Genomic DNA, 23,660 nt, shown 5'->3' on the forward strand with positions numbered 1-23,660 from the left:
GCTAGATAAATTCTTGGCCAAGAAAGCTGGGAGAGAGCCAATGGATCAAGAAGTGAGTGACCCCAGGTATGCCCCCACTTCCTAATCTCAAGCTGTTCTATTTGCTCAGCCACATAGAGATTAATGTCAGAAAGATCCTGGTTTATGCCAGGGGCTCCTAAGAAAGTAATATTTTCCATGTTAGTCTTCAGAGGAGAAGCAAAGGATGAGAACTGAAGTCCCTTGACCCTTCTTTCCCAACTGAGCCTAGAAATTAGACTCTCATAGGCACATAAATAAGTCTTTATTGGAAAAAATACATAATTCAGTATAAATATAATAAATAATCCTCGAACTGCTCCCATGAGAATAAATAGTCCCAGAGTTTCCCCTCCCACCTAATAAATACTCAGCTTTGTCATAAGTCAGCATCATAAGTCAGTCAGTTGATAAATTTTTCAACATTTGCAAGTCCACTGGAAGTGATGGACTATTACTGCACAGTTGTCTGGGGCACTAGATTTGTCTTGGCACCACTGAGCCAAGAGCTCTGGGTGCCATCCTCAAGCTGGGGGCCTTAGGGGCTCAGAGTGGCTGCTCCATGGGCAAAGACTCGGGCAGCCACGGCCAGAAAGGCCTGGAGGCTGCGAAGGATCTTGAAGCGGAGAAGGAGGCGCTGCCATGGCTGGCTGGGATGGAGGCTCGGGGTCTGCGGAGTCTCCTGGTGGTGACCCTCAGGCTGAATGGACACAGGACATGGTCAGAGAGGGCTCAAGTTCCTTAGCCCCGCAGCCTCTGCCTCTGCCCCCTGTAAGCCCCCATCCTCCAGGCCCCTAGTTCATACCTGCAGGAGTTGGCTGAGGCCCAGGAGAGAGGCGTGAAGCTGACCCACAGGGCCATCAGGGAGGAGAGCCGGCTCCCCTGTGAAAATGTCTGAGCCCAGCAGCTTCTCGTAAAAAACCAAACCCTGGCGGATCCTCTGCAGGCAGAACTAGAGAGAGGGGAGGGATGAATGAGGACAGAACACCTTCTTCTTCCCCCATTCGCTGAAGACCCACCCAGCTCCTCTCAGGTATCAGATGCAATGTCTAGTTCACCATGGTGCTAGCCACGGTCCCAGCCCTCTCTTCCGCATGGCCCAGGCTCATCTGAGTGGTACCTGAGTGTTGTCCCTGAGTCCCTGGGGGTCACAGCCATCTTCACACTGGATACGGGGGACGTCGTCACTGCTAGTTTCTTCATCTCCTTCTTCTCTTAGTAGCTCCTGGAATGGAGGAGGGGAGAAGGAAAAACAAAGACAATAAGAACTTGTGTACCACATCTGGACCTGCAAGTCTATGAGCCCCCTCTAACTCCTGTTGGCCTTCAATCCTCCAGCTTCCTCCTAAGGCCAAGAGTGTCCCACTGCAGTCTTGGAGCTGGGGGAGGCTCCTGTTTGGTCCCAGAAGCTGCCACTCACCATGTGTCCCATCAGGGGATGTGCACTCCAGGCCAGTGTGCAGAGCTTCTGGGAGAGCTGCTGGCACTGAGTCCAGGCAGGGCTGCTGTCCCCAGGCACAGCCCGGCCCTGAGCAGTCCAGAGCAGCAGCAACAGCAGCATCCCAGCTTTGAGCCCCAGCATCCCGTTGCCTGCTTCTCAAATCGGGTTGGCTCCGGGATTGCCCCAGTCCTTAGGGAATCTCTGCCCACTTCCCCTCGCTCTGAGCCCGATGCTGTCTGTCCTGAGCTGCTTCCTGTTGTTTTTCTCCCTTTGCCTCAGAGTCTCTTTTTAAGGTCCCTGCATTGCAAGGCCCGCCCTCCATCCTAGCAGGTGACTCACAGCAGGTGGGATTCCCCTCCCTGCATCATCCTCTGTTTGTGGAGAGCCCAGGTATGCAGCCCAGTGGCAGGGGAAGTGGTGTGGTGGCTGTGGTTGGAGGTCTGGAATGGGACACATGTGTGTAGTGCTCTTCAGGAATCTAAGTGGCTGTCAAAGCGTGTGCGTGGCGGGGAGGAACGGACATTTAAATCACTCTGATCTCAAGTTCCTTCCTGTGTAATCGTCCCCTGATCTCTCTGCCTCTCAAAGCTGTACCACTACCGCACCCCAAACCTAATTTCCTCACTTCCTCTTGCTTGAGGAAAAACCAAAACAGAGAAGCACTCAGTCATCTCCCAACGGGATGGTGAGCTCAGTTGGGAATGCAATTTGGTTCCTACCTCATGCCTGCTATCTAAGAATTAGGGAACTTCTTTTTCTCCACGGAAACAATGTTATTTTCATGAGACTCCCTGGTTTCCTCGGAGGAGGGAACGTAGGAGAAGATGCTTTGTGAGCTGGGAAGCCACACAAGTGTTCTGATTTTGCCCTCCTGCTCAGGCCTCTTTGCGTGAGGTTTGGAGGGCTCCTGTGGGGAACATCTTTTTTTTTTTTTTTTTTTTTTTTTGACAGGCAGAGTGGACAGTGAGAGAGACAGAGAGAAAGGTCTTCCTTTTGCCGTTGGTTCACCCTCCAATGGCCGCCGCGGTTGGCACGCTGCGGCCGGCGCACTGCGCTGATCCGATGGCAGGAGCCAGGTACTTCTCCTGGTCTCCCATGGGGTGCAGGGCCCAAGCACTTGGCCCATCCTCCACTGCACTCCTGGGCCATAGCAGAGAGCTGGCCTGGAAGAGGGGCAACCGGGGTAGAATCCGGCGCCCCGACCGGGACTAGAACCTGGTGTGCCGGCGCTGCAAGGCGGAGGATTAGCCTAGTGAGCCACGGCGCCGGCGGGAACATCTGATTCTTCAACCTTCATTGCCCAAGATTCAGGGGAGGGTTTTCAGGACACCAGGGTAAGCAAGGCTGGGAGTCTAACCTGGATTGCCAGCCCCCAGCCCCTTCCCCATGGCTAAGCAGCCCCAGAGTTCTGGGTAGCTGAGAAGGCACGGTGTCCAGGACCCTGCCCAGCCTGTTGCATCTGTGGGTAAAATCCGCTGACCGATTTCATCACCTCCCTGATGCAACATTCAGTGAAACAACTGCTAGTGGAAGGCTGGGTGTGGGAGTGGAGGGTGGTCCAGGGCTGGGGCTGCCCCAGCCCTAGTGGAGGGTTCCAGAACAATTTGGACGTCAGAATGAGGCTCTGGGTGACCACACAGCTGGCTCTCAATGCCTTCCCAAAAGGTTGACCTTTTGCCCTCTGTGAAGGTCTCTCTTCCCTCAGACCCATTCAAAACTGCACAGTGAAACTTCTGGTGCAAATATTACAGTCTGGCAAATCCAGCGTTTGGATGAAACATTTCCAGCAACAAGTTAGCTCAGTTTGGGCGAGAAATGGTTTGCCTTTCCCTACATAAAATGCACACAAGTGAAATCAGGACATTAGAAGGAAGGGCGTAGGGGACTTCATCTCATTATGTAATGTCTCCTATGCTTTTCCCGCCCCTGTCCCCGTCCCCACTCTGGGAGCCCTAAAGGACAGAAGATGAAAGGTGAAGAGGAGAGGGAGGAAGTGGAGCCCTAAGGGACGAGGTGAGAGGGACAAGGGTGAGCTGGAGGCTGGGGCTCTGCCCTTTGTTTCACTTCCTGCTGCTGCAGTTCAGCAGGGGCAGGGTTGATGGGAGTGACTGTGGGACTGCTGTGTGAACAGGAAGTGCTTCCAGGATTACATCTGACCTGGAGCTGCAAGGAGCACTTGACGTCAGCTGAGCCTCAACCGCTATGCAAATCACATTCTCGAGACACTCCTAGGCAGGCCTTTCCAGCTGGATCCCCAGATTCCAAATCCGGCTGAAATTCCCCTAGGTGGTTAATACCAATGGCTAATCCAACACTCACTTTAGGCCAACGTCTTGGTCTAAGCACTTCTCAGGTGTTACCCTATTTCTCACAACAAGTCTGCAAGTTGGATATTGTCACTATCCCCATGTTACAGATGAAGAGAGTGAGCTCCAGATGGGCAACTTTCTGGAGAGCTACCAAGTGGCTAGAATTCCGGTGCAAACCATCCACCTCAGCCTGATCCTACGTGTGTGTGTGTGTGTATTTGATTTATTTAACTTATTCATTTGAAAGACAGCTTCTATCCTCTGGTTCATTCCTCAAATGCCCACAACAGTTGGGGCTGAACCAGCCCAAAGCCAGCAGCCAGCAATTCAGTTCAGGTTTCCCACGTGGGTGGCAGGGACCCACGTGCTTGAGCCATCACCCCTGTTTCCTAGGGTGTACTTTAGCAGGAAGTTGGAATTGGAAGTGGAGCTGAGATCTGAACCCAGGCACTCTGGAGTGGGCTGTGGCGTCAAGGCCCACCCTCGAGCCTGCATGAGTCACTGAGTTACCGTGGATACTGCGAGGAGACACAGGAGCATCTTTGCCTTATGGTTTTAAATAAAGTCCAAGCATCTCAGCCTGTATGCAGTCTTTCTCAATTTGAGACCTCAGGGGAGATTCCTCAAAGTGTAGAACTGTCTTCTAGATCTCTTCATTTATTTGAAAGAGTTACACAGAGAGAGGAGAGGCAGAGAGAGAGAGAGGTCTTCCATCCAATGGTTCACTCCCCAGATGGCCACAATGGTCAGAGCTGCCGATCCGAAGCCAGGAGCCAGGAGCTTCCTCCGGGTCTCCCATGCAGGTGCAGGGGCCCAAGGACTTGGGCCATCTTCCACTGCTTTCCCAGGCCATAGCAGAGAGCTGGATAGGAAGTGGAGCAGCCGGGTCTTAAACTGGCACCCACTTGGGATGCCAGCACTCCAGGCCAGGGTGTTAACCCACTGTGCCACAATGCCAGCCCCTTTTTTTTTGAGAGAGAGAAGAGCTCCCATCTCTGCTGATTCAGTCCTCCAAATGCCTAATGACTGTTACTTGGGGGAAAAGCTGGGAGGCTGGAACTCAATCCAGGTCTTGGGTGGCAGGAACCCAGTAACTTGGATCATCTCTGTTGCCTCCCAGGGTCTGTATTAGCACAAAGTTGGAGTCAAGAGTGAAGCCAGGTGTTGAACCCAACCTTTTTTTTTTTTTTTTTTTTTTTTTGACAGGCAGAGTGGACAGTGAGAGAGAGAGACAGAGAGAAAGGTCTTCCTTTTGCCGTTGGTTCACCCTCCAATGGCCGCCGCGGTAGCGCGCTGCGGCCGGCGCACCGCGCTGTTCTGATGGCAGGAGCCAGGTGCTTCTCCTGGTCTCCCATGCGGGTGCAGGGCCCAAGCACTTGGGCCATCCTCCACTGCACTCCCCGTGTGCCGGCGCCGCAAGGCGGAGGATTAGCCTAGTGAGCCGCGGCGCCGGCCCATTTTTTTTTTTTTTGACAGGCAGAGTGGACAGTGAGAGAGAGAGACAGAGAGAAAGGTCTTCCTTTTCCGTTGGTTCACCCTCCAATGGCTGCTATGGCCAGCGCACTGCACCAATCCGAAGCCAGGAGCCAGGTGCTTCTCCTGGTCTCCCATGGGGGTGCAGGGCCCAAGCACTTGGGCCATCCTCCACTGCACTCCCAGGCCACAGCAGAGAGCTGGCCTGGAAGAGGAGCAACCGGAACAGAATCCGGTGCCCCGACCGGGACTAGAACCCGGTGTGCCGGCACTGCAGGCAGAGGATTAGCCTATTGAGCCACGGCGCCGGCCTGAACCCAACCATTTTGATATAGAATGTGAGCATCTGGGGCCTGCGCTGTGGCACAGCAAGTTAAGCCGCTGCCTGCAGTGCCAGCATCCCACAAGGGCCCCAGTTTGATCCCTGGCTGCTCCACTACCGATCCTGTTCCCTGCTAACAGAAGATGGCCTGAGTGCTTGGGCCCCTGCACCCTTGTGGGAGACCTAGATGAAGCTCCTGGCTCCTGCTTGGGTCCGGCCCAGCCCTGGTCTTTGTGGCCATTTGGAAAGTGAACCAGCAGATGGAAGACTTCTGTCTCTGCCTATGCCTCTCCTCTGTGATTCTGCCTGTCAAATAAATAAAGTATTTTTAAAATGTGATCTTAACCACTAGGCCAAATGCCCACTCCTTGTAGGATTTTGACATCTAAGCACCTGTGTTAGATGAGTTTGAGAGACATCTGAGTTTGGGTGTTTTCCTCTTGGTCTAGAACCCCTTTGAGTCCCAGAGAAATTTAAATTCTTGGGTCTTTTTATGAAGGTCTAAATATTTTTATTTAAAGATTTATTTATTTGAAAGAGTTATACAGAAAGAGAGAGAGAGAGAGTCTTCCATCCGCTGGTTCACTCCACACTGATATGAAGCCAGGAGCTTCTTCAGGGTCTCCCACGCGGGTGCAGGGGCCCAAGGCCTTGGTCCATCTTCTTACTGCTTTCCCAGGCCATAGCAGAGAGCTGGATCGGAAGAGGCGCAGCCGGGACTAGAACCGGCGCCCATAGGGATGCCGGCGCTTCAGGCCAGGGCGTTAACCCGCTTCGCCACAGCGTCGGCCCATGGTCTAAATACTTTAAACCTGCATCCTCCACAAAGCATGTCTTCCAGGGAGTCCCGCTCCATAGCCTTTAGAAACAGTAAAAAGTGCCCAGAGACATCTCCCAACCTGGAGTCTTTCAAGCTCACTGGCCCCAAGAATCCCTCGGCGTAACTTCTGGTGGTAAATCCTAAGCGTGTTTGGAAGGCAAACGTCCCCGTTGGCTGTGGCCCCTTCTCTCTGAGGAATTACTGCACCAGCTAGGGAAATTTGTCAGCCGGGGAGCCCTATTCCCTGGGAATATTACAGGGCCTCTGGGGAGCAAGCAGTCACCGAAGGGAATTTTAGATGGATGCTTGTAGAATCGTAGCAGTGTTGGCCACTTGGGCCCTGTCAGGAGTGTGGCTCCTGCTTCCTTTTTTCTCACCCATATCTACACATGATAGGAAATACCAGCGAGTTTCGGGGGCAGCAGGGTCAGAGATGGCGGGGTGGCTCACCGGAGCGCCGCTTGGAGAGGGGGTGGACCAAGCCACGCCGGGAATACCCAGGAATCGCCCGCCAGCACCCTCCTTGGGCGCCCCTCAGTCTGACTTTCTAAAGTTACAGAGAGCACAAAGGTTCGCCTTCTAAGTCTAGGGCTAATTTCGTTCCAATAGGGTTAAGCAAGAAGCTACTTTTCACACCACGGAAACGCCGGGCCCGCCTCCACTTGTCCCCCTCGGCACGCCGTAACTCCGTATCGCCCCGCTCTTGCGTCACACGCCTTCTCCGGGGCCGTCAGTACCTGGCTCCTTCCGATTGGCTCGACGTGTTCCAAACCCTTCCTGATTGGCAGCGTCAACTATGAGCCCGCCCTTCCTCCCGCCGTAAGTTCGGTTGAGCTGGAGGCGCGGGGGAGAACTAGGGAAATTGGAATTTCCCACGCAGCTGACGGCGCTCGCTCTCGTACTACTCGTTTTAATTCCACGCGCTCCAAAATATCCGCCATGGAGAAATCTTGGTAATGACCCATTCCCCCGTAGGCATCCCAGGAACACATCTGACCCTTGCCCTAATCTCCTCCCCGCCGCCGGGGGAGAATTCTGGGTAACCGATTTCTCAGGTTCCCCCAGAGAATTCTGGGTAGCTATCCGTTTCCATCACCCTCCCCTACCCCCATCCTACTCGTGCATAAGTGGCCATTCTTGTTTTCCCCAAAGAATCCTGGGTAACTATTGCTTAGGATTCTGGGAAACTGACATCTCTAGTTCCCCTCACTACCCAGTTCTGGTGGAAAAGCTCCTTGGACCCCTCAACCTAGCTCTACCCGCTACAGTTCTCGCTCCCTTCACCTGTCCCAGGGTTGAAGTCTCCCGAATGAGCGGGAGGAGGGAGGGAAAGCAAGGATGAGGTTGGACAGCAGAGTGGTGAGAAGAGAGGGCCCAGAGGAGAGTAAGGATAAGTGTTCCCACCTCCCCACCCCTGTCCTGCCTGCTTCAACCCCTCCCTGCCATCTCGTCCCTTCCGCCAGCCTCGCGGCGCCCCTGCTCGCATAACCTAGGATCAGTACCCAGACCTACCCGTGACTCAGTTAACCTCTTTCCCTTTGCAGGCCAGAATGTTCAGTCTAGGCCCGCTGGTGCTGTCTGGCTGAAGGCTGGGTCCCTCATCTAAAGGGACTGTGGCAAGGGAGGGTGCGACACAGGTCTGATCAACTGCCTGCATCATGAACTTTGAGGGTCTGGACCCTGGATTGGCAGAGTATGCTCCGGCTATGCATTCCACCCTGGACCCTGTCCTGGATGCCCACCTGAACTCGAGTCTGCTACAGAATGTGGAGCTGGACCCGGAGGGAGTAGCCCTGGAGGCTCTTCCTGTCCAGGAGTCGGTGCACATAATGGAAGGTGTCTACTCTGAGCTGCACAGCATGGTGGCTGAAGTGGGCGTGCCCGTCTCCGTCTCTCACTTTGACTTGCATGAGGAGATGCTGTGGGTGGGGAGCCACGGGGTAAGAACTGTATCCCTTTGGAGGGGAGTGAAAGGAGCTGCTGGTCTCTGGTCTCTGCCCAAGGAGAGCTGCTTTGCCCAGAGTTAGAACTGAGTGGAAGTGATGAGTGAGTTAGCTGGGGCTCTAAATCCAGACCAGAGGAGGGTGGAGGCAGAACAGGGGGCCTAGGATCCAGGGATGAGTTACACAGGTATTCGTTCTCAGGAGGCATCCTACTTTAGCCTGTTTGCCCTTCTCGTTTTGATTAATCTTGATAATTAGCCATCAGTTAGTCTATAGCCACCTAAACCTAATCTCTAATGGCTTTCTCTGTTTTCCATTTTTATAATTATAGAATGTTTAGTGAATGTGTCTGCATACCTTACAAGGAATTGTTTTGTCTTCTCGGGTTGATTTAATCTCAGAGCAGTTATCAATGTGATTTTAAAAAAAGAGATTTATTTGTTTGAAAGGCAGAGTTACAGAGAGAAAAGGAGAAAGAGACAGAGATTTTTCCATCTGCTTGTTCACTCCCCAAATGGCCACAAAGACTAGGGCTGGGCCAGGCCAAAGCCAGGAGCTTCATTCGGGTTTCCCATGAGGTTGCAGGGGCCCAAGGACTTGGTCCATCTTCCACTGCTTTCCCAGGCACTTAGCAGGGAGCTGGATCAGAAGTGGAGCAGCTGGGACTGGAACTGACACCCATATGGGATGGGGTGCTGCAGGCCATGGCCTAACCTGCTGTGCCAAAGCGCCAGCCCATCAGTGCAATTTTAAAAAATATGTTTCCGTATTGCCAATATATTATGGAGCCATAGATTTTGTAAGAAATAATGTGCTTTGGGGCCGGTGCTGTGGCGTAGTAGGTTAAGCCTGCAGCACCGGCATCCTGTATAGGTGCTGGTTTGAGTCCCACCTGCTCCAATTCCAATCCAGCTCCTTGTTAATGGCCTAGAAAAGCAGGGCTGGCGCCACGGCTCAATAGGCTAATTCTCCACCTTGTGGTGCTTGCACACCGGGTTCTAGTCCCGGTCGGGGCACTGGATTCTGTCCCAGTTACCCCTCTTCCAGGCCAGCTCTCTGCTGTGGCCAGGGAGTGCAGTGGAGGATGGCCCAAGTGGTTGGGCCCTGCACCCCATGGGAGACCAGGAGAAGCACTTGGCTCCTGCCATCGGATCAGCCGCAGCGGCCATTGGAGGGTGAACCAACGGCAAAGGAAGACCTTTCTCTCTGTCTCTCTCTCTCACTATCCACTCTGCCTGTCAAAAAAAAAAAAAAAGAAAAGCAATAGAAGATGGCCTATGCCCTTGGACCCCTGCACCCAAGTGGGAGACCAGGAAGAAGCTCCTGGCTTCCGGCTTTGGATCCGCCCAGCTCTGGCCATTGCAGCTATTTGGGGAGTGAACCAGTGGATGGGAGACCTTTCTCTCTGTCTGTCCCTCTGTCTGTAACTATGCCTCTCAAGTAAATAAATACATTTTTATTTATTTATTTATTGACAGGCAGAGTGGACAGTGAGAGAGAGAAAGGTCTTCCTTCCGTTGGTTCACCCCCCCAAAGGCCACTATGGCTGGTGCGCTGCAGCTGGCGCACTGAGCCGATCTGAAGCCAGGAGCCAGGTGCTTCTCCTGGTCTCCCATGCTGGTGCAGGGCCCAAGGACTTGAGCCATCCTCCACTGCACTCCCGGGCCACAGCAGAGAGCTGGACTGGAAGAGGAGCAACCGGGACTAGAACCTGGGGTGCCGGCGCCGCAGGCGGAGGATTAGCTTAGTGAGCCAGAGCGCCGGCCATAAATAAATCTTAAAAAAAATAATAATAATGTGCTGCCCTTGGTTTACTAATTTACCTTATGGGATGCTGGCACTGTAGGCAGCGGCTTTACCCACTACGCCACAGCGCTGGCCCCTAATTTACCTTTTACAGGACATGAATTGTTTTTCCATTAGAAGGGATGGACTTTTTTTTTTTGTGACTTACTCCATTTAGTAGGCAGTATCTAGGCAGAGAAGGAAGCTGAATAAAGCAATCCTTTCCCTTGAGGAGTTTACGGGACACTGAAGGGGAAAAGATTTAAACAGGTAATTCCATGGTGCTAAATGCCAGTGTGAAAATAGTTACTGGAGGGTCAGAGATGGCCTTCCTTCACCTTACTTCAGGAAGTGATACCTGACTGCTTTTTGAGCTGCCTGCTTGGTGCCAAACCCTGCTATAAGGTTTGGAATGAGCAGTAAACAAATGAAAAAATACAATATTCTCAGATGTTGGTTTGTACTAAAAAAAAGATTACAGTGTAGTTAGGGAGTTGAGACAGTGAGGGGTGGGAGATGGTACTATTTTAGAACAGAAGATGTCTGATAAAGTCACCCTTGAGTAGAGAGACCTTTATCCAGGCTAGGATGACCATTCTATGTTTTCTAGAAGGAAGAGAAGGAACCATGCAGATATTTGGAGAAAGAACCTTCTAGAGAGCTTCATATGCTGTGTTGAAAGAGTTTAGATTTGATCATCCAGGATTTCTATCTGGAATGACAAGGTGTGGCTTGCCTCTAGGCAATGCTGAAGTAGCAGGATATAGTTTGGCTTAAAGAAGATGGAGCAGGACTCGGATCAATTTGCAGACTACCATAGTAGCTCACGTAAAATGTGACAAAGAGGGTGGGCATTGTGTCCCAGCAGACTAAGCTGTCACTTGGGATTCCCACATCCCATATCAGAGTGCCTGGGAGCCAGTCCCACCTCTGCTTCCCATCCAGCTTCCTGCTAAATGTCCACCCTGGGAGAGCAATGAGTGACAGCTGAAGTACTTGATTCCCTGCCACCAGTGACGGAGACCTGGCGTTCCTAGCTCCTCTGCTCAGCCTGGCCAAGCCCTGCCTGTTACAGGCGTTTGTGGAGTGAACCAGCGGATGGAAGATGTCTCTGTCTCTCCTTCTGTGTCACTCTGCCTCCCCTCCAAAAAAAAAAAAAAAAAGAAAAAACATAAACAGCAGGAATGAAGGCCTGAAGGATGCACTGCAGAGATGGGTACATAAGAACAGACTTGGGAAATATTTAGGAAGTGAAATAAACCGGACTTGACTATTCGATGACTTAGTCAACTGAGTGGATCAGGTAACATAGAGAATATAGTACGAAGAATTAAAATGGGATCAAAGTGGTGAATGCCATTAAAAATATAATGAATTTGAGGTTCTCAGGGCTATCCAAGGAGAGATGATGTTTAGTAGGCATTTGGATCTCTAAGTCTGAAGCTGAGCTAGGGAAGGAAATGAGGCTTCATTGCCTTTAAGACGTTTCACTGAAACCTTGGCAGTGGAAGACAAGTAGGATGAGAAGACAGTGGGCTGGGAACAGCCGTGATTCAAGAGTGGTCAGAAGGGAAGGGAGCACAGAAGGCCAAGATATGAACTAAGAGTCAGGAGAGAAACCAGGAGCAAGTGACCTCATAGGAATCAAAGGGGAATGTGTTTCACATGCTCTGTTCCAGCCTGTGACTCATAGTACCCCTTTCCCAGCTGGCTGGCAGGGACTAGGACTGTGGAGCATGAGGAAGCTAGCTCCACACTGGGGGATGGGACCATATTCCTGACTTTTGTCTTTTTTTTTTTTTTGGACAGGCAGAGTGGATAGTGAGAGAGAGACAGACAGAAAGGTCTTCCTTTTGTCGTTGGTTCACCCTCCAATGGCCGCTGCGGCTGGCGCATCGTGCTGATCCGAAGCCAGGAGCCAGGTGCTTCTCCTGGTCTCCTATGCGGGTGCAGGGCCCAAGGACTTGGGCCATCCTCCACTGCCTTCCCGGGCCATAGCAGAGAGCTGGCCTGGAAGAGGAGCAACCGGGATAGAATCCGGCGCCCAAACCGGAACTAGAACCTGGTGTGCCGGCGCCACAAGGCGGAGGATTAGCCTGTTAAGCCATGGCGCCGGCCGACTTATTTTTTTTAAGATTTATTTTATTTATTTTGAAAGACAGAGTTATACAGAGAGGTAGACAGAGAGAGTCTTCCATCTGCTGGTTCACTCCCCAAATGGTCACAATGGCTGAAGCTGAGCTGATCTGAAGCTAAGAGCCAGGAGCTGCTTCTGGGTCTTCCGTATGAGTGTGGGGGCACAAGGACCTGGACCATCCTCCACTGGTTTCCCAGGCACATTAGCAGGGAGCTGAATCCGAAATGGAGCAGCTGGGACTCAAAGTGGCGCCCATATGGGATGCTGGCACTGCCTGCTGGGGCTTTAACCTGTTTTGCCACAGCATTGGCCCCTCCTGACTTTCTGAACACTGTCCGAAGCAACTGAGGCATTACCTATTCACAGAGTCACTATAAGGATAAAATGAAGGATTTACAAATATACTTTGTAATACATTAACCAAATGTGAGACAGTATTTTTTTTTTCTTTTTACATGAGACAGTATTATCCGTTTCTTTATTGCTAAGATGACTGGTCCCTGGCCTTATACCCCAGTTGCTACTAGCTAGAAAGGCCAGGAAAGAAAGGAGAAAAGCTAAGCAAGGCCTACTTCTTGACCTGTATTGGGGTGGCCCTGTCCCTGCACTGTGGTGTACCTGTCGTTTCCTTCCCCAACAGGGCCATGCCACTTCATTTTTCGGCCCAGCCTTGGAGCGCTACTCATCCTTTCAAGTCAATGGCAATGACGACATTCGACAGATCCAGAGCCTAGAGAATGGTATTCTTTTTCTCACCAAGAACAACCTCAAGTATATGGCCCGTGGGGGCCTCATTATATTTGATTACCTGTAAGTGGCTTTGGACTGGGGAAGAGGGAACGCACAGCATAGGAAGGCTTGGGGTTGGCAGCCTGGGAGGCCCTGGTCTCTTAGCCTCTCCTGTTCCCCCGCAGGCTGGATGAGAGTGAGGATATGCACAGCCTCCTGCTGACCGACAGCAGCACTCTCCTTGTTGGTGGGCTGCAGAGCCACATATTGGAGATCGATCTTAACACTGTCCAGGAGACTCAGAAGGTACAGGGGCAGGCAAGGCCCATGCAGGGTCTGAGGTTAGGGGGCTGGGCCAGGGCCAGTGTATGCTCGGGCTGGTGGGTGACCTCGCAGTTACCCCGTTCTCTGGGAAAAATCATCCGTCCCACTGGTTTTCCCTGCTTCCCTCTGCAGTATGCAGTGGAGACACCTGGAGTCACCGTCATGAGACAGACGAATCGCTTCTTCTTCTGTGGCCACACATCCGGCAAGGTCCTCTCCCCCACAGCACCCTGTTTCCCTGGATGTCTGATGGGCTTCTGCTTCTCCTCCATTCTGCCCGTGGAGTGGTGGCCTGGAGGCGGGGGACTAGAAGGGTGAAGTCACTTCCTGCTCAGTTACATCACCCTGTGTGGTCGTCTCGCAGCCTCATGTTTTCTGTCGTGACTCAGTGCCTTGGAGGCAGAAGGGTGAACACGAGTTCTCCAGCTCTTGGCTTCCGTTTGCCTTTTCTGAGTCCTACCTGTCCATATGCTCTAGTGCCAGTTCTTCTGGTCATGACCTCACAGCGTCAGGCGGGTGGCAGATAACTCTTCCTGATAACAGGGCTGGCAGATAACAGACTGTCTCTTCTTTAGATTTCCCTGCGAGACCTCCGCACTTTTAAGGTGGAGCATGAGTTCGACGCCTTCTCGGGGAGTCTGTCAGACTTTGACGTGCACGGCAACCTCCTGGCTGCCTGTGGCTTCTCCAGCCGCCTCACTGGCCTGGCCTGCGACCGGTTCCTTAAGGTGTACGACCTGCGCATGATGCGTGCCATTACACCGCTTCAGGTCCATGTGGATCCCGCCTTCTTACGCTTCATCCCCACGTATACGTCTCGGCTCGCCATCATCTCTCAGTCGGGTAGGAAGGAGATATCGGAGCAGGTAGCAGAGGTCAGTGAGTGAAGGGGAAATTGGCCCCAGGAGGAGTACTCTCCCAGAAACCTCTTTGTGGAGAAAAGAAGTAACCTTTCACCAGGGTCCCACAGTTTCACTGGGGTTTGGGTAGAGTTTAGAGCTTTGATTTGTTTTCCCCCCACTTTGGGTGTGAGGAACACCAGAAAAAGAGATAGTGTAGGGAGAGTCACTCTTAGAATGGCTCCTGTGGCTTATGGGAAGGGGTCAGAGGACATGCTGCCTCTAGACGTGCCTCAGGTGTGGCCTGGGTATCAGGGCACCTGGGTAGGAAGGGCTCCTTTCACATCGCAGGGCTCACTGAGCTTTTCCTCCCTCCTAGGACAGTGCCAGTTTTGTGAACCCACCGGCCTGGCCAACCCAGCAGACATCTTTCATGTGAATCCTGTGGGTCCTCTGCTAATGACATTTGATGTGTCAGCCAGCAAGCAGGCCCTGGCCTTTGGGGATTCTGAGGGCTGTGTGCACCTCTGGACTGACTCCCCTGAGCCTTCTTTCAACCCCTACTCCCGTGAGACTGAGTTTGCTTTGCCCTGTCTCGTGGACTCACTACCTCCTCTGGACTGGAGCCAGGACCTGCTGCCTCTTTCCCTCATCCCTGTGCCACTCACTACCGACACACTTCTCTCTGATTGGCCTGCTGCCAACTCCGCTCCAGCCCCCAGGTTGTACCTCACCTCTGGGCCCAAAGGAGGGAGGGGGAAAGGACTGAGCTACCTGAATCCTCTGCTAGCCCTGTCATTATTTACCACTTTCCTGGTTTTTGTTTACCTTCCGTATTTTCTTTCTGGACCCTTGGGGTTGGGAGTGGATGGGTGGACACTGTGACCCTTTAAGCCCTAGACCTGTACTGGATTATAGGCGAGCACCTCCCGTGGATGCAGAGATTCTGCGCACCATGAAGAAAGTAGGCTTCATTGGCTATGCCCCCAACCCCCGCACCAGGCTACGTAATCAGGTGTGTTCAGAGGGGACAGAGTCGGCCCCGCCCCAGTCCACTGGCATTGCTCCTTTTGTCTTTATTGGTCTTTTGGTTTTAAACAGTTCGTAAAGGCTTTTGGGGACCTCTAAAATATTGACAGAGCTGTATTAGGTGTTAGGGAGGAATTGGAGACTTCAAAGATGCAGTCCCTGTTTTTAGGAAGTTTAGTGTGTGGTTGGTGAAGGTGAGACATTGCTGTATCAGAAATTGCTTCCATGCTGTTGCTGAATGCTAAAGGAACATCTAAGCATTCAGTGCCGGAGATGCTAGAGTAGTCGGGGACGGCGCCATGAAGGAGGAGGCTGCTGGGCAGGACAGGTGCAGTAGGGCAGGCAGATGGTAATACAGAACAGGCACGGTGAGAGCAGCGTTAGGAAAGGTCTCAGAGGCATAAATGCAAGGGCCACTTCTGCGGGGGCTCTGAGTCCACCAGCCCGGCTGCAGGAGACTTGGCATTGGGAAATCAAGAGAGAGAGAAAGTTAGAAAGGGCCAGGCTGGGAGCCTGGCGTGCCAGTGTGTAGTAGTGACACACCGAAAGCAGCCTTCTGGGAGGGTTAGTTTGGTGGTGGTGAGCTAGAGAGTGAACACAGGGAGACCCATGTGGCAGCTGTCACAGCTGCGCAGCTGCGATGACGCAGAGGGATGGCAGTGAGAATAAAAAGGAGGAAGTAGGGGTTGGGCATTTAGCCTATCAGTTAAGACACCTGCGTCTCATATCGGAGTACCTGATTTCACTTCCTGGCTCTGGCTCCTGATTCTGGCTTCCTGATAATGCAGACCCCGTGAGACAGCAGCGATTGCTCAAGTAATTGGACTTCTGCTATTCGTGTGAGAGACCTGGACTGAGTTCTTCAGTTCCTGGTTTTGGCTCCCTGGAGGCCTAGTCCTGGTCATCATGAGCATTTGGGGAGTGAACCCCTGGATAGGCTGTCTCTTTTTCTGTCTAGCTCTTTTTCTACCTCTCAAAAAAAAAAAAAAAAGAAAAGAAAATTTAAAAAAGGCAGATGCTGAGAATGCCATGAAAATAGATAGTTTAGGACTTGATGGCTCTTTCAGCATTGGGATAAAGGTGAAGGAGAAGCCAAAGATGGTGAAGATCCAACAAGGATAACTCTTTTTTTTAAAACTCTAGATTCCTTACCGACTCAAGGAGTCGGACAGTGAATTTGACACCTTCAGCCAGGTCCCCGAGTCACCAATAGGGCGGGAAGAGGAGCCACATCTGCACATGGTTTCTAAGAAATACCGCAAGGTGCTAAGGGACAGCATGGCAGGGGCCCTGTGGGATGTGGGGCAAGGTGCCCTGGGAGGGAAATGGTACATGAAGGAGTTGAAGGACTCTGTCAGGAGGCCTTCACCTACGACCTGAGCCCAAGAGAGAGGATCTGGGCAAGGCTGTGGCTACTGGGGAGGTTTGGGGGGAACTCTCAGGATCTCCTCGTCCCTACTCAGACTGTTTCCATCTCAGGTGACCATCAAATATTCCAAGCTGGGGCTGGAAGACTTTGACTTCAAACATTACAACAAGACCCTGTTTGCTGGACTAGAGCCTCACATCCCCAATGCCTACTGTAACTGCATGATCCAGGTAAGGGTTGGTATTCCCATGGCTTGAGTGGGCTTATTGCCTGTGGCTCCTCACCCCCGACTGTACTCTTTCCAGGTCTCCTCAACCAAGCCCACCTTCCCGTGGTCGCCTCTGCCATTCCTTGTTGCCTCACAACCTGAGGTCCCCTCTGTGGGCTCCAGTGCTCATGGATGGCCCCTGCCTTGTATCCCCCATCAGCTCACCTCACTGCTGCATCTCTCATCTTCCCTGTCCCAGTTGCCTGCACCAGTTCTGCTCTCCCCTCCAGGTGCTCTACTTCCTGGAGCCTGTTCGCTGTCTCATCCAGAACCACCTTTGCCAGAAGGAGTTCTGCCTGGCCTGTGAGCTGGGATTCCTCTTCCACATGCTGGACCTCTCTCGTGGCGACCCTTGCCAGGTCAGTGCCTGGAGACCTGGGACACTTAAAGTGGACGGAGAAGGGAGGTGGACAGCAGGCAGCGGCACTGCAGTGCAAATGACCCCCAAAGAGAAAACGATTCCTTTCCTCCAACACACTTGCAGGGCAGTAATTTTCTTCGAGCATTCCGTACCATTCCTGAGGCCTCAGCCCTTGGTCTGATCCTGGCTGACTCGGACGAGGCTTCCGGCAAGGGCAACCTGGCCAGGCTCATTCAGAGGTGGAATCGCTTCATTCTCACCCAGCTGCATCAGGATATGCAGGAGCTGGAAGTGCCCCAAGCTTACCGTGGTGCTGGAGGCAGCTATGGGATCAGGTCAGGAATAGTGGTAACTCCCGTGACAAGCCCCTGGGTGCCTCAGGGGGTCTCCAGCTCCCTCAGCGTGCCTCTGTCGCCCTCCCCACTCTTAGCAGCTTTTGCTCATCGGGGGACTCTATCATTGGGCAGTTGTTCAGCTGCGAGATGGAGAACTGCAGCCTGTGTCGCTGTGGCAGCGAGACCGTGCGCGCCTCCTCCACTCTGCTCTTCACGCTCTCCTACCCTGAGGGTAGAAACAGTGGGATCCCCTGCAGCCGGGTCGGGAAGGCTCCCCAGCACGTCCTGGAACACCAAGGAGGGGGCTTGGGGGGTTAACTGGGGCTGAGAGGAGAGCCTGGGATGAAGCATCCAGTTTCTCCTCAGATAAAACCGGGAAGAACTATGACTTTGCTCAGGTGCTGAAGCGAAGCATCTGCCTGGAGCAGAACACACAGGCCTGGTGCGACAACTGTGAAAAGTACCAGCCCACGGTGAGCGGGCTCTTGCACCTGACTAGTCCTGCTGTGCTGGGGACTTGGCCGTGGGCCCATTTGGGGCTGGCTCTGTTGGCACTGCCACCTAGGTGTCTTATTGGGAGTGGGAGGAACCCCAGTTCTTAGGATGCAGGCCCCAGGCCTTACTGTTCCTGTCCAGGATTCTTTCCCCATAGATTCCTGGCTACCCCTTCTTTGTTTTATCCTCAGATTCAGACCCGCAACATCCGTCATCTGCCAGACATTCTTGTCATCAATTGTGAGGTCAACAGCTCCAAAGAGGCCGATTTCTGGAGAGTGCAGGCTGAGGTCAGGACCAGGGCTGAAAACAGGCCTGTCGAGGCGTGCCTTTCCTGGTCTCCCCCTAGGGCCACCTTCTGTTTGTGCTTATGTTCCTAAACAATCAAGTTTTCCCCCCTGTGTTCAGGTTGCCTTCAAGATGGCAATGAAGAAGCATGGTGGGGAAGTCGTCAAGAACAAGGAGTTTGCTCGGGCTGACCGGTAGGCACCGTCTTGGGAGCTATCGAAGGATGGTGTTACCTGGCAGATCTTGTTACCAGCTGGATCTCTGCAGGACACATCGATTCCTCTGTGCTGACAGGAAGGAAGTGGGGAGTCCTGAAGGTGCACTGCTCTGTCCCTCCATGGAGGAGCTGAAGAATGTCTGGCTTCCTTTCTCCCTTCGCATGAAGATGACCAAGAACAAAGGGCTGGATGTTTGCAATTGGACTGATGGGGAGGAGGTGCAGGTTGTTGAAAAACTGGGAATGGGGGCAGGGAGGATACGGGAGAGGAGGTGGGACAGAAGGTGAAGCTGGCTGGGGAAAGGTGGAACTTAGTAAGGGAATGAGGCCTGTGATTTACAACTTGTAAGATCTTCCAGATCAGCTCAGGTCAGCCCTGGGAGTCGTAGATGGGCTAGGATGGAAATAACCCACCCTGGTCCCCCATTCCCTATACCCCCAACTCCCTGTCCTCTGTCCCCATCCCCCCTTCCTTCCCTATCCTTAAACTTAGCTTAGCAGCCTGGGTGCCCCCCTCACAGTGGGGCCCAGCCAGGGCAGAGGAGGAGCATGGTGTCTATGTGTATGACCTGATGGCTACTGTGGTACACATCCTGGACTCACGCACAGGGGGCAGCCTGGTGGCTCATATCAAAGTTGGAGAGACGTACCACCAGCGCAAGGAGGTGAGTGAGGTGGCACAGGGCAGGGACATTCCTGGGGATGGCCACAGTGGAGTCCCAGGTCTGTCGCCGAGTCTGAGACAGTGGTCCAGCCATCACTCTGACATACATCTTCCTGTGCCTCCACAGGGCGTTACTCACCAGCAGTGGTATCTCTTCAATGACTTTCTCATCGAACCCATCGATAAGGTTAGTTGCTGCACGTTCCACTCCACCTTTCTTCTCCCCTTTTCCTAGCATCTTCATCCTTGGGGCCTTATAGAAAGCCAGGCAAAATCAAGAGGGAGGGATCCTCAGGAATGAAAAGTATTAGCAGAGTTAAAAATAGCACCCGGGTCCTGGCTTCTGCCTGGCTTGGGGAAAAGGACAAGGGGGTGTATGCAAAGGCCATAAGTGCTTTTTTTCTTCTATAGCATGAAGCTGTGCAGTTTGACATGAATTGGAAAGTACCCGCTATCCTTTATTACGTGAAAAGAAATCTCAATTCCAGATATAACCTGAACAGTAAGTAACAAAGAGTGGACCCGCGGGTATGGGCAGTTTAGATAGTTTAGATAGGACTTTAGGAAGAGATTTGGGATATAGTGTCTTAGTATTTTGGATTGGTAACCAGCATTAATATTTCTGGGCACACTAAAAAGATTTCTGCTTACTTATTTTAATTATGTTTAAAAACATTGTTCATTCATTTATTTGAGAGGCAGAGAGACAGATAAACAGAGAGGAGAACTCCCCTCTGCTGATTCATTCCCCAAATGCCCACAATGGCTGAGGCTGGGCCATGCTGAAGCCAGAAGTTGGGAACTCAATCTAGGTCTCCCACGTGGGTAACAGGAACCCAACCACTTGATCCGTGCCATCACTGCCGTCTCCTGGGGTCTGCATTGGCAGGAAGCTGAAACCCAGATGGCTGAATACAAGTTGCAGGCATCCTAAGTGGCTGCCTAGCTGCTAGGCGCGACACTCACCCTCGACCTTGAGTTTAGAGCTGGCGATCGCAAGGGTGGGGTAGGGGAAGAGATGAGGGTGAGAAATTTGATCAGAGTGATTCAGGTTATGAGTTTGAGTCTAACCATGTTTATAATCACATGGAGATCTCCCCTTTTGGAGCTATATTCCTTATTAAGTCTCTGTTTGGTAGTTTTTAACTGTACTTTCTCTGTAGGCTATGATCCAAATGAAAGCTTTGTTCTTTCTTGTCTGTTCTTAGTATATTTCTTTAAAAAATTAGCTTATTTTGAGAGGCAGACATCCTGTCCTCAGGTCTACCGCCCAGTTGCCCTTGATCCAGGAACTCAATCCTCATCTTCCACGTAGGCAGCAGGGACCTAACCACTTGAGCCATCACCTGCCACCTTCCAGGGTGAGCGTCAGCAGGACACTGGAATTGGGAGTGAAATAGAGCTGGGACTGAACCCAGGCACTCCAACATGGGATGCAGGCATTCCAAGCAACCGCACCAAACTCCTGCCACTGTTTCTTTGTAATTTTCTGATTAAACCTGCTCTGTTCATCAGATAGGATCTTTATACTTGCATGCCTTAATTATTGAGGGATGACAGCATAGACCCAGAGTCTCCCATTAGCCACCTTGGGCTTTTCTCCTCTGATACCTATCCCAGCCCCCTGTCCCGTGTGTTCTCCCTTCCAGTCAAGAATCCTATTGAGGCTAGTGTCCTGCTGGCTGAAGCCTCACTGGCACGGAAGCAGCGGAAGACACATACTACCTTTATTCCACTGATGCTGAACGAAATGCCACAGGTTGGGGATCTGGTGGGCCTCGATGCTGAGTTTGTCACCCTCAATGAGGTAACCAAGACTAAAAAGACAGAACATTGGAATGGAACTGTAAGGCCATTAGGAGTTACAAGCATTTCTGATTTCCTTATCGACTCTCCTCACATAGGAAGAAGCAGAGTTACGCAGTGATGGCACCAAGTCCACCATTAAACCTAGCCAGATGTCAGTGGCAAGGATCACCTGTGTTCGGGGCCAGGGACCAAACGAGGGTATCCCCTTCATTGATGACTACATCTCTACCCAGGAGCAGGTATTACTGTAGGTGTGCGAGTGAGGCAGACCCTGTACTTGAGAACCCAGGGAAGAGTGGCAGGAGGAGACTCTGCACCTCACTTCCTTTCTCTGTTCCCAGGTCGTGGATTACTTGACTCAGTACTCGGGGATAAAGCCAGGAGACCTTGACGCCAAGATTTCCTCCAAGCACCTCACAACCCTCAAGTCCACCTACTTGAAGCTTCGGTTTCTCATTGACATTGGCGTCAAGTTTGTGGGCCATGGCCTGCAGAAGGACTTCAGGGTCATCAACCTCATGGTTCGGGCAGGGACTCTTAGGAATCACCTTTGAGGGTGGGGCCCCTCAGGGTATACATTGTGCTTTTGGAGAATGGGAAATGAATCTTTAACTCTCCCACTGTTTTATTCCTGCCAGGTGCCCAAGGACCAAGTACTTGACACTGTGTACCTGTTCCACATGCCCCGAAAACGAATGATTTCCCTGCGATTCCTTGCATGGTACTTTCTGGGTGAGTTGCCCTATCTTGTTGACAGCGGAGGTGCTCATTAGAAATAGGAAAACTGCTGGAGGATCAAAGGGGAGTAGGGACAGCCCTGAATTAGCGATGAGATTCACCAAGGGATTTTTTTTTTTTTTTTGACAGGCAGAGTGGACAGTGAGAGAGAGAGAGAGAGAGAGAGGAAGGTCTTCCTTTTGCTGTTAGTTCACCCTCCAATGGCCGCTGCAGCCAGCGCACTGCAGCTGGCACATCGCGCTGATCCAAAGGCAGGAGCCAGGTGCTTCTCCTGGTCTCCCATGCGGGTGCAGGGCCCAAGCACTTGGGCCATCCTCCACTGCACTCCCGGGCCACAGCAGAGAGCTGGGCTGGAAGAGGGGCAACCGGGACAGAATCCGGTGCCCCGACCGGGACTAGAACCCAGTGTGCCGGCGCCGTAAGGCGGAGGATTAGCCTATTGAACCATGGCGCCGGCCCCAAGGGATTTTTACAATTAGCATCAGTATCCCCTCTACACTAGGGAAGGTGTTTGACTCTTTGCCTTATAGGTTGTTTATTGTTTTCTTTGAGTCATGGGGTGGGAGTCGGGGGGATATGTCACTACCGCCCTTTGCCTGGTCCCCAACTCTTCTGCCTCTACTCGCCCTAGACCTGAAGATTCAAGGGGAGACCCATGACAGTATTGAGGATGCCCGCACAGCCCTTCAGCTCTATCGAAAGTATCTAGAGCTAAGCAAGAACGGCACTGAGCCTGAATCCTTCCACAAGGTGCTCAAGGGCCTTTATGAGAAGGGCCGGAAGATGGACTGGAAGGTGCCTGAGCCGGAGGGCCAGACAAGTCCCAAGAGTAAGGCCTGGAATGGGAACAGGGAGAGTGGCTCGGACAGGTTTTGATTGCATACATGAAGGTTATACCCACCACCACAACGATGATGATGAGTGATGATAACAAGACCAACCTTACCCTATTTTTTGTAAAGTAATTAGCAATTACCATTGCACTTAATCCTCCTAACAGGCAGGGAAATTGTTTTTATTATTGAAACCCTGCATTGGTCCTCTAATCTCCTCTTGCTGAATTCTGAAATGTTTGGGGAAGGTCCACACCATTTTCTCATCCATTTTCCTCACGAGAGGCGTCCAGGTGTTCTCTGCACTCGCCTAACAGTCGTGCTCTCGTTTTGTCTCTGACAGACACAGCGGTCTTCTCCTCAGTGCTGGCGCTCTGACCTGCCCTCTCCCTCAGTGCCCTGCAGCCCCAGAACTGGGAGATGGCTTCCCAAGTGGGTCCACCTCCAGAACGGGACCTGCTCAGGCTCCACAGATGGTGCTATTAATAGAACTGGAACTCAGAAAAATTGATGCAAAGGTTCTAGGAGCCGGATTCCTTCTTCATCCTTTGCAAAACAGCAGGCCAGATACAAAGTCTAGACCCAGACGGAGAGTGATTGGCATTCTTAATAAATACCCTGGGTGATTAGTATCTAGGCGGAGAAGGTTCTGGGACCAACACTCTCAGCTCCTAGCTGGCTGGGGACTGAAGTACTGGACAGTGACAAGAGGATATACTTAGTAGCTCAAGATTTAGCTCAAGTCTTCAATTGCTCAGGGGATGCCTGGAGGGATCATCATGTTGCAGCTTGGCGAATCAAGAAAACTACAGTTGCCAATACCGTTGCCAAAAGGGACTTTGTTTCCTGGACAAAGCTTGGCTGCTGGCTTCATTCCTGCTGACAGCTGAGAAGCATCTGTCTTCCATCTTTCCCGTCTCAAGTTTTGTTATTTTTTAAAAATTTATTTTATGCCGCATGTTTTATAAAATAAAAACGAAAATATTGTCTAATCACCTGTCTCATTATAGAACTGCTTTTGTAGGGGGTCTGTGAAGCTCTATTTTTTTTTTTTTTGGCTTCTTATTAACACTCAGAAGACTCAAGTTGTGCTCAAATCCGCATCCGGGAATGA

The 23,660-nt window shown here is 52.0% G+C and overlaps 2 protein-coding genes across 5 annotated transcripts; one reads left to right on the forward strand and one right to left on the reverse strand.

Moving 5' to 3' along the window:
* Positions 1-272: 272 nt before the first annotated feature.
* Positions 273-1,786, reverse strand: IL23A (interleukin 23 subunit alpha). Its single transcript, XM_062203454.1, has 4 exons — positions 1,439-1,786; positions 1,139-1,243; positions 824-970; positions 273-718 (listed from the first exon to the last, which is right to left on the reverse strand). The coding sequence occupies exons 1-4, from the start codon at positions 1,598-1,600 to the stop codon at positions 557-559; spliced, it is 576 nt and encodes a 191-aa protein (XP_062059438.1). The 5' UTR covers positions 1,601-1,786; the 3' UTR covers positions 273-556.
* A 5,410-nt stretch (positions 1,787-7,196) lies between these two features.
* On the forward strand, positions 7,197-23,533 carry PAN2 (poly(A) specific ribonuclease subunit PAN2). Of its 4 annotated transcripts, none has more exons than XM_062203448.1 (26): positions 7,197-7,336; positions 7,928-8,323; positions 12,889-13,058; positions 13,163-13,283; positions 13,434-13,511; positions 13,877-14,144; positions 14,520-14,862; positions 15,059-15,155; positions 16,313-16,432; positions 16,649-16,768; positions 17,037-17,165; positions 17,291-17,502; positions 17,598-17,734; positions 17,869-17,975; positions 18,189-18,287; positions 18,406-18,479; positions 18,553-18,727; positions 19,024-19,167; positions 19,294-19,353; positions 19,578-19,668; positions 20,816-20,973; positions 21,071-21,214; positions 21,317-21,496; positions 21,614-21,707; positions 22,345-22,542; positions 22,890-23,533. In XM_062203448.1, the coding sequence occupies exons 2-26, from the start codon at positions 8,042-8,044 to the stop codon at positions 22,922-22,924; spliced, it is 3,636 nt and encodes a 1,211-aa protein (XP_062059432.1). In that variant the 5' UTR covers positions 7,197-7,336; positions 7,928-8,041; the 3' UTR covers positions 22,925-23,533. The 4 variants fall into 4 exon arrangements, with proteins under 4 accessions (XP_062059432.1, XP_062059434.1, XP_062059433.1 ...); XM_062203450.1 differs by having other exon boundaries at positions 18,580-18,727; XM_062203449.1 differs by having other exon boundaries at positions 17,601-17,734.
* Positions 23,534-23,660: the final 127 nt, after the last annotated feature.

The sequence above is a fragment of the Lepus europaeus genome, chromosome 10 (assembly GCF_033115175.1).
Source record: "Lepus europaeus isolate LE1 chromosome 10, mLepTim1.pri, whole genome shotgun sequence".
Taxonomy (NCBI): Eukaryota; Metazoa; Chordata; class Mammalia; order Lagomorpha; family Leporidae; genus Lepus; species Lepus europaeus.